Source organism: Squalius cephalus (genome assembly GCF_949319135.1).
Source record: "Squalius cephalus genome assembly, chromosome: 16".
In the NCBI taxonomy this organism is placed as follows: Eukaryota; Metazoa; Chordata; class Actinopteri; order Cypriniformes; family Leuciscidae; genus Squalius; species Squalius cephalus.
In genome coordinates this window covers 9,206,266-9,216,687 of record NC_137137.1, presented here as the reverse complement: position 1 = coordinate 9,216,687, position 10,422 = coordinate 9,206,266, and the positions used below count along the sequence as shown (strand labels likewise).

Sequence of the window (10,422 nt, the reverse complement as noted above, 5' to 3'; positions counted from 1 at the left end):
AAACCTTCAATAATTAAATGTTAAATACGCATATACTTTATGTATTTAATCTTACTTTATTAACCAATGTGTTTGCTGCAGACCTTTGATGATCCAATTCAACCATAATAGTCAAAAATTGCTTAAGATAAAAATCACATTTGTTTAAAAAAAAAAAAAATAATCCGGAAGAGGCTGCTTCCCAAATCGCATACTCTCAAGTAGGTACTATTTTTGAATATGCAATTAATTCGCGACTGCTAAAAAAATATGTTCTGTATTGTATGTGTGGAGTATGTATGGATGTAATTCGGACTTGCTACAGTCACCATGTTGTCTTTATCATGTAACCTACCAGCGTTGTAACGCATTGCTTTTAAAAGTAACTTTCCCCAACAGTGGTCCCTATTTGTTTCAACCTTTTACCTCCAATGCAAGTGAATTGTGAAGGGACTGCCAAATATTCTGTCTAATATCTTCTTTTTTTTCTTTTTTTTTTTTTGTTCCACGAAAAAAATAAAGGCATGTATTTTCACAACAATATGAGGTTAAGTAATAATGACAGCATTTTTGATTTCGAGTGAAATATGCCTTTAAAGCGGCCTAATGCGGTCAAGTTTACAGCCTTTAAACCCCCTTGTTGTTGGTGTTCTAAGTCGGCAATATGATTGGGTGACGAATAACCACTAATAACTTCCTTACTAAAGAAGAAACCCGCTGATTGGTCCATACGGCACGGAGGCGGGACTTAAAGTGACTGCCTGAAAGGCAACATTGCTTGAGTCGCCATTGAGAGCGAGCGCATATTTGATATTGTAGAAATTATCCGTTGTAGCCTAACCAGTGTTTACGGTTGAGACGAGGAGAAAAGGACAACACTACATAACACGGTTTTAGGGCAAATATACGCATTTGACAGGGTTAAACTGTGTGTGTTTATAAAAGCATCGTTTCATATCCGTGTATAACACTTTTTTTCCAGGGTTCTTTGTGTGTCGACAATGGTTTGTTTTTCTCCGTCAGGATCTCTAATGGTGATCGGATCATTTTAAATGAATGATAGACGTTTAGTCATTCTGTTTAAAAGGACAGAAGTCCGGCTGGAGTGATTAAGGGCGGACAGGAACAGATAGGCAGGATTTCAACATTTAGATAACAAGGAGTTTGGAAAGGAGATGGGGAATTGTCTGAAATCTCCCACTTCGGATGATATCTCCTTGCTCCACGAATCACAGTCAGACAGGGCCAGTTTCGGTGACGCCAACGATCCGGATCAGGAACCGCCACCTCCATATCAGGTAAGCTTATGAAAAACCTTCAGAATAAACAAAGAAACTTTCCTTTCGGCTAGCACATTTCTCATGCTTTTTAATATAAACATTCACATTGCTATATTGATAATGTGAAATATCAAATGCACTCTAATGTGATATGATGTATAGGTTGTCTATGTAACACCAGGCTGCAGCAGGAGCTCCATCTGTTTCATTTCGCTCTAGACAGTGTGCAATACTAAATCCTCTTTGTTCGACATAAACTTGGCCTACAATTCACGTCCGACCGTCCAAACAGATGGACAGCCTGTCATTTCATCTTTACTGCTGCCTCCGTGGCGCGTTGATTCACCAGCGCCAGCTTTATTGCGACAAAGTAACAATTCTAATTGTGACGCGCTTTGTTTGCATTTGTGACGTCATTGCGATGTTGTTCTCCCGGGTAGTGTTCCTCAACCCGTTTGTGTCCTTTTTTTAGTGCCCCACACACAAAATAATACAATAAATTCATCTATTAGCAGTTTTATATGTATTTTAATTGAAGTCTTGCCACATACGCTTGTTGTACACATACCCCTGGTTTGGGATATCTGTACTAGGGCAACCTAGCTAGCTGGTGTCTCTGCAAACCTCCATAGGGGCCGCAAGATGGCTTAAAATATTTCAAATAAGACAATGAGTCAGCCTTCCAACATTGTTCTGCATGGAGTCAAAAGGGTTGGGAACCATTGCTTTTGGGGATTTTCCACACTGATATCAGTTTGAGCTCATGTCATGAGATCATGCTGTTTAAAATGATGTCATGTTTCATATTACTTTGTTTAAATGGAACGCATTCATCACATGTCAACACGTTTTAACTTCTATGGGAACTGGGTTTGACTGGATGTCTTTGTGTTGTGCCATATTGAAACGAATAATCGTGTAAGCACAAACATTTTATGTACTGTCACTGTGTTTTTTAAGAAGCAACATGGTTTATAATGTTTGTGCATTAAGTCTGAGCTCTGTGGTATTTTAGTCATGTTTGCTGCTGTGATGGCTGTTACATCCTCTTTGTTGTGTATTGATCTTATCTGCTTTACAAAAAGATACCAGCAAACTGTGCTTCCCCATAAGCAAATCGCCATCGACCCATTAGGTTCCAAAAGATAATCAGATATGCATCTCAAACGATCATGCAGTAATTTCCTCAACTGCTGTGATGTAACTGTTATAAATCATCTTATGCAAAACCTTCCTCCAGAAGTTTAGAACTTCCTCTCCAATCTTGGTTTCAATTTTGGCTGGATTATCTAGATGATGATTGGCACAGAGTGGAAGCAACCAGCCAATGAAAGCAGAAGGTGGGGCGTTCCTTGCGCTTTTCAGCTGTACTAACAGCGTTCTGCACATAGTCCACATAGTTGTCTAGAAACAGCCTGAATGTTCTGATGGGCCAGGAAATTGATTCAAAGGAGAACCACAGTTTATAAAGTATAAAGGTTTATAAAACATTTCTAGGTAGTGTTGCATGTATAATGATTGCAGAAGAGTTATCACACTTGTTTTGTGACATTTGCATCTTACACCCTTAAAATTAACGTCCTTTATTGGCACCTATGGTTTCATGAAGAACCTTTAACATCCATAAAACCTTTCCACTGCACAAAAGGTTCTTTATAGTGAAAAATGTTCTTAAGATTATTAAAGTTCACACTAAGAAAAAATGCTTCTTTTAAAAATGTTTTTTTCAATGGCATAACTGTCAAACCCCTTTTTGACACTTTTATTTTTTAAGAGTGTAGACTTCTAGTGATAATCTTTTCCAGTGGCTGCTGCTTTATTTTCTACAATAATTCTTTATTTGCACTCCATACAATGAATTCATATGTTATATGGGTAGAAACAGCATCCATTTTTTTTTAAGCAAATCTCTCACATCATCATCTCCAGGGTTGAAATGCAAACATGTGCCACTAATATCTTTCTTGTGTTACTGGGCTGTGTCTTTCAAGAAGACGCACCTTTCTGCTGAACACCAGCAAAAACCATGCTCGGCTTTCTGTTTTGTGAATTTATCGAGTCTCTTGGGTGCAAGATCAGACAAGGGTGTGAAATAAAGAGCAAAAGAAGACAGCGCTGTGCTGAATTCACCCAGCGTTTGTTAACGCCACTGCTGCTCTGTGCAATATTCCGATGGCACGCTTCGGCCTATTGTCGGAATGCTGGACAGACAGGAGGTCTGTTTGCACGGCCCCCTTGAGAACCCAAATCATTCCCAATCTCAGCACATTTTTGCGTCGCCTGCCAAGAATGCTTGACGTTTTTTCCCCCAGAGTCTCAGGCAGGGAGCTAGAATGGGCTGCCTATGCTCTCAAGTATGTACAGAATCTGTTCTGCTTATTTTTTTTTAAGTTATAAAGGGTTCTTTAGTGTGCGGTAGTAAATAGTTGTAAAAGCTGTTTTAATGGCCTCATTCATAAGCCTTCAAAAACTTTCAAGAATACTTTGATGTTACTACTTTCAGAACACAAACACAACAAAGCCATCCAATTCGTGATCTGCTAGATAGATAGTTCCCCCCAAAATGAAAATTTTGTCATAATTTATTCACCCTCGTGTCATTCCAAACCTGTATGACTTTCTTTCTTCAGATATAATATTTTAACTTGTTTTGTCCATAGGCATTAGGGTCTGAAATAACATTGGACCCCATTAACTTTCATTGTATGGACAAAAAACACTGAGACATTTCAAAATAACTGGTCTGGTCCACAGAAGAAAGTAAGTCATAAAGGTTTGTAATGGCATGAGGGTTAATAAATAATGACAGAACTTTCATTTTATGGTGAACTTTAAGGTTTCTCTTATAATATGCCACATTAACTGTGTGCAGAAATGGAGAACGATGTGTTTGAAGTCAGAAAATGAAGCGGCAATGTTAAAATAGATTTTTCTAACAGTTCTGATTTGCACTCTAAATCTTATGTTTTTCACAACTTGTAAGATTAGCTTTGCAATTTGAATGAAAAGTTGGAAAAAGTTAAATGCATTTTACAGTATCATACTTTATTTAATGCATGGGAAAAATAAAATGCCTTATTTTTAAGACGGTCTTAGAATTTTGGACCCCATTTTATGTCAAATAATGTACGGTACCATTAAAAATTTGAGTCGGTAAGATTTTTTTTTAATGCTTTTTGGAAGAAGTTTCTTATGCTCACCAGGTTACCTTTCATTTGATAAAATAATGGTAATTTGAAATATTACAATATAAATTCCTGTTTTCTATCTTAATATATTTTTAAATTTTAATTTATTCCTGCGAGGGCTTACCTGTGTCACATGATCCTTCTAATAATAAACATTTCTTATTATTATCAGTGTTGAAAACGGCTGTGCTGATTTAAAAAAAAAAAAAATTATTAGGAAATTCAAAAGAACAGCATTTGTTTGAAATATAATTATTTGTAACATTATAAATTGTCTTTACTCTCACTTTTGATTTCAATTGCTCTTGAACAGTTAAGTATATTTATTTAGTTTTTCCGTTAAACATTTCCATTGAGGTTTTCTTTAGCGGTTGATATCTTATCAAAGCTCTCATGGTTCCTGGCTTTCTTTAGCTGCTATGTTAAGAAGCATTAGCACAATTGTGTAAGAAGCTCAGTAGAGTTAGCCTAGTTTCACACCCTGTGTCTCAGACAGAGACTAAACCGATGAGAACGGCTCTATTTCAGAAAAACAGCCGGATCCACTCTGGTCTGTGTGACTGAACAGTAAAGATAACCTGTTAGTGTTTTGGTGCTGTAGGGTGCATCTGATTGAAACGGGAAGTGATCCTGAAGGAGTGAAGAAGAGACGTGTATGAGGTCTTCCTGGTAGTTTGGAAAGCAGCTGACAGCATTTGCTGACTCATGCGTGTGGGGCTGGACGTGGTGAGATAAGCACGTCTGTGAGAGAGAAAGACTGTGCGGGAGCCAACAGTAGAAATAATGGAGGTTTCCTTTAGCCTAAAAGGTGTTGTGGTTTCTGCACTGCTCACTCATCAATTGATTCTCTGTTTATCGTGCTGTAGCTCGAGCTAACAGGCTTCTTTCTCTGCCCTCTGACATGGATTACGTCACCTAGTAGCCTGCCTGACAGCTCATCTTAAGTGGACATACTCAATCCTAAGTCTTACCCTCACTTTACCTGTCTCACTTTCTCTCTGACAAACACACTTTTTTTTTTTTTTTAAGCTATGGACACTTTTGGCCCGGTAGTCTTTAATACTTCATAAACATTTCCACCACATCTAAAATGATGCATTGTGTTTAATAGCATGATGTGTGAATGATTTATGATGTTGGAAATTACATTTCAAACATTTTTGGAATAAATGGCAGACTATATTGTCTAGCATTATATGCACCCTAAATACGATTAAATATTTTCACACTTTTTGCAAAATTACAGCTTGATTGACACATAATAAAAATATTCTGTTCATTAGTGGTATTTACATAGTTTTTTTTATATCACACTCTCTGCACTGATACTTTTGTCTCCTGAGTAACTAATTACTATATCTTTTGAAAAAACGTGAGCCAAAATTATTGGAAAGTGAAATAATATTATAATAAAATTAAAATAATATAACACTTTTATATGATGGATTTTCATTTAGTACAGAATTTCATACTGTGTTAGGGTCCTAGGTCACAATTTTTGTTGTCTCCTGAATGTTTTCAGGAGTTGTTTGTCCACTGGAATTATTATTTTTAAAAAACATTTCTTCTTTATTTTTGCCCATGCTTTCAATGCATCTTGGGTTGATACCAAAGTTCAGTATGAGATATTGAATAGGCTGTATTTCTGTCATTTACAACATCGTTCTCATTTGTGTGAACATTAGTTATGGCATCTTCTCGTAGGATGGATCAGTGTATGGATCAAATGTTTAGGGGTTCAAACCTGCAACCTTTCAGTTATCTGCTCAGGTCTTTACCACTACACCGGCTACTCACGCCAATGATGCTAAAACAAATAAACCATAAACTCCCATAAAGCTTGTGTGAGAACAGACAATGACTGAACTAAAGCGGGACAGAAGGAGAGCTTTAGCATGGTTGATATACTAATTTCTTATAAAAGAAGTAGCCTGTTTGACGAAAGGTGTTGATTTTCAATGTGGGGAAACCCATGCAGTGCGCACAATGAACCATTCATAGGAGATAAACGTCTGCAAAGTGTGAAGAAACGGGCCTGCAGCTTTTTAAGTGTCAGAGACTAAACATTTAACCATTTAGTGACCTGAATCTGTGTAACTTAACACATAGCACACTTTAAAGAAATGCAAAACATCCATTTCATGAGAATCTTGTGATTTACAAATAGAAAACAACACTTAACTTAGGATTCACCAGCATAAACAAGTAGTTATGTTTTCCCTGTAACCAAATTCCCTTCAGTCTGGCACTGCTGAAATTGTGTCTGAGGGCTTGTGTATCTAAATAGTGTGTGGTCTGAATGTAATTTTTGTGTCACACTGCTTAAAGGGATACTCCACTTTAAAATGAAAATTTTGTCTTCATATACTCACCCTCATGTTGTTTCAAACCTGTATGAATTTCTTTCTTCTGCTGAACAGAAAGGAAGATATTTAGAAGAATGTCAGTAACCAGACAGTTTTTGGTACCATTGACTTCCATAGTATATATTTTTTTCCTACTATGGAAGTCAATGGTACCAGAAACTGTCTGGTTACTGACATTCTTCTAAATATCTTCCTTTCTGGAGTATCCCTTTAAGAAGCTATGTATGTGTGTATATACAGTATGTGTGTATGTATATGTGTATATACATACACATACATACAGTATGTGTGTGTACATACACATATACATATATGTACACACACACAACTATATAAATGTACACACATCTATATTATGGAAACAGACTTGTATGGTGTGTGTGTGTGTATAAAATATGTATTTGTGTATATACCTGTACATGTATGTGTGGTGAGTGTGTTCTTCCTGTTTGGTAATGGAGACCTTGATTTTGTGCTGAGCTGGTACAGACCATTTCTGCACCGCTGACTTAGTAGCACTCAAACAGCTGTTTGTTTAACCTTCCTGCGCTCAGACAAGCGTCCACCTCCTCAGCCCACTCAATGCTAAGAAAAGGACAAATGGTGTGTGAGACAGAAAAAGATAGAGTTGATTGCCCCGGAGTGCAAAGCAGGTGCTGAAAATGTCTGCTCCCATAACACATTTGGTATGTTAACATGCAAAAAAAAGTTTGATTTCAGCCTGGTTTAAAATTCGAATGCTGTACACAACAGTCCGCTTTGTGTGAAGTTGGACTATCCATCAATCGATTTATCCTTTGTTAGTTATGTAATGTATTTTTTTAAAGATATATGCCCCTTTACAGCTTCAGTATAGTAGCTACTTTATCTTGGTAGCTTGGGAAGCTAATGTTAAATGTAGTAGTGTTGGAGATGCTAAAGTTGCTGCTCCTCATAGTCTGTCTGGTTGAGTCATGCTAGCCTGTAGCCTTATTTTGGGCTGATCGAGTGATATTTATGCACAGGAATGTGAAGCACAGATGTCTTCACTTCTATGTTTGTTGTGAAAGCACTGTATCAGCCATTGATTTGATTTCTAAAGAAAAGTCAGCACTCTGTAGATGACAATGTTATCAGGAATAATAGTTGTTTTACTGGTTTACAGTTCTGTTTTGTTATCTCTTGGGTTTTAGAGGCAATGGAAGCGTACAGTGCAGTGAAGGTTTGGGTTGTTTTGTCTAGTCCAGTGAGTCCAGGGAGGGAGTGGTGCTTTTTAGGCTTTATTGGAACAGACTTGGAGAAAGAGAGCAGAAAATGGACCGCTGGATGTCTGTTCCAGTAATGAGGGAGGGCCGGATACTCCTCGACATGCTTTGTTTAGCAGCAAAGCCTACCAGACCAAACAGAATTCCCCGCTCGCCAGCTCTCGTTTTTTTTTTTTCCTCACTCCCTTCATCTCTTTGTTTCTGTCTGTCTGTTTCTTTGAACCAATCAAATCATTATCTTGCACTCGCGGTGTTGGAGTGCCTGATTATTGTTCGTGGTGTTCTCAAACGAGCAATTTAACAGCGACGTGTCTAGCTCTGTGCACTTGATAACTGAAATATGGCGTGTCCATATTCATAACTGCCTACTACAATACATCTTACAGGTAAATGTTTAAAGGTAGTGTTTTCCCTCACTGCTTATGATTCCCTTAATCTTATGCGTTAGTTTGTGATGATTTTCTTTTTCTTGTTAATGTTGTTTTATTGATATAATAACAAGGCTTGTTAGGCTGCATTTACACAGCAAAGCCTTTTTCACAAATCTGATGTTTTGTCATCATTTGATTTAATTCTCTTGTTCCCAAAATTGTTTGCAATAAACTGATGAGACCATCTTTTCTCAATCTGGTTGAGTCGGTCTGAATCTTGTTTAAAGTTTGTAGTTTGACCCTTAAAGATGAACTGAATATTACATATATTATATATACATTGCTTTGTTTGTTTAAACATCCCTAACATAGCAACATATTATATTATATTATATTATGTATTATATATATTTTATACCATTTATGTAAGATTTAAAATAGCATGTATTTTATACTGTGCAGTCACTGACTGACTTAGCAGCGACTATAGAGTTTCAGAGAAGACGACACTGTCGTTGTCAGAACGATCATGTTTCGGTTCTGCTTCCAGCTAAACTCACACACACCTTTATTTGCTGGATCACAGAATGTCGATCGCTATGTTGATCGCTACATTATGAGTACGTGTATGTGTCTCACAAACATTCTTTCTTTCTTTAGCCGGTGTACAAAGAAGTTTGTATTTCAAGTTGGCAGTGTAACCTGTCTGATGTGTCCGTCATGTGATTGTAGGACTCGATATGGCCACTGTGTGACCTAATTGTCAAGAGAGCGCTGAACCTGATCTCACAGCTCACCTTTAATCCGATCTGAAGTCAGAATTGCTCTACGCAATGGCTGCTTTTCCCAGCAGCACCTCCCAGTCCTCAGGCCTGGTTTCTACAGAATCTGTCTCACTCCTGCTTATGGGCATTACTCCCCAGTGTGGAAATATGTCCTACCTTTGATTAATCACTATCGTGGTGCGTAATGCATGTGGGTTGGAGGTTTATAATGTAAGGAAGTAATAAATATCTGCCAAGTATTATTACCCGTAGAGCAACATCTACAGATTTGGCCGTGTGTGGCTGTTCTGAGCCAAAGCACTACTGATGGTTTTTGTTGATCTCAAGACTGCAAGCTCACTGAGTGTGAAACCTCCAGTCCAATAACCATCAACACCACCATTCACAAATCAACACTCATTTACAAGGCTAATTTATTGTAGGGTTTTAAAGGGAGACGTGATCTGAACTCCAGGGTAAAATCGTTGACACCTGAAACAATATATTAATGTCCCCTCTTGGGTCTAGTGGTAATTTAAAGTTATATTGCTGTAATGGCGATTAGGTAGATACAGTTGTGCTCACAAGTGCACACTTTTTTTTTTTTTTCATTAGTTTACATACCCTTTGTGTAATTTTTTAAAGATATTTAACAACATTTTAAAAAAAAATAAGAGAGGAAATCTTTTTGGTATTTTTAAATTTTATTTTACATTTATATTGTGGATGTTATATTATAGTATGTACACACACACTCACTCACTCACTCACTCACTCTTGTACATCTATCTTTATGAGGACATTCATTGACACAATGCAATCTCTAGCCGCTTACCCTAACCTTACCCATCACAACTAAGTGCCTAACCCAAACCCTTACCCTAAACCTACCCTTAACCTAATTATAACCTTATCCCTAAAAACAAGTCTTGACCCTCTAACAGTCCTTTAAAAGGGTCTCAGAAAGTGAGGACCGGCCCAAAATGTCCTCATTTTACTCTTTGTCCTCACTCCAATGGTCTAAAACTCAAACTGGTCCTCACAAAGATAGTTGTACAAGTACACACACACACACACACACACACACACACACACACACACACACACGTACGTACACACACGCGTATATATATTCATCAGGGCGGTGCTAAAAGATTGCAATTTTTTTAGTAAAAAGAAAAAGGGTATAGTAAAGAGTATTTAAACTTATGAAGTGTGTCACACTAAAAT

The 10,422-nt window shown here is 37.4% G+C and overlaps 1 protein-coding gene across 1 annotated transcript in view; it reads left to right on the top strand.

Annotated features, from left to right (window-relative positions):
* The first annotated feature begins 716 nt into the window (after nt 1-716).
* The window catches only part of rnf11b (ring finger protein 11b), a 12,414-nt gene continuing 2,708 nt past the window's right edge, over nt 717-10,422 (top strand). The window contains exon 1 of the mRNA XM_079897757.1: nt 717-1,277. Within this exon, the coding sequence (XP_079753883.1) occupies nt 1,155-1,277 (123 nt within the window). The 5' untranslated portion in view covers nt 717-1,154. The remainder of the gene's footprint in view (nt 1,278-10,422) is intronic.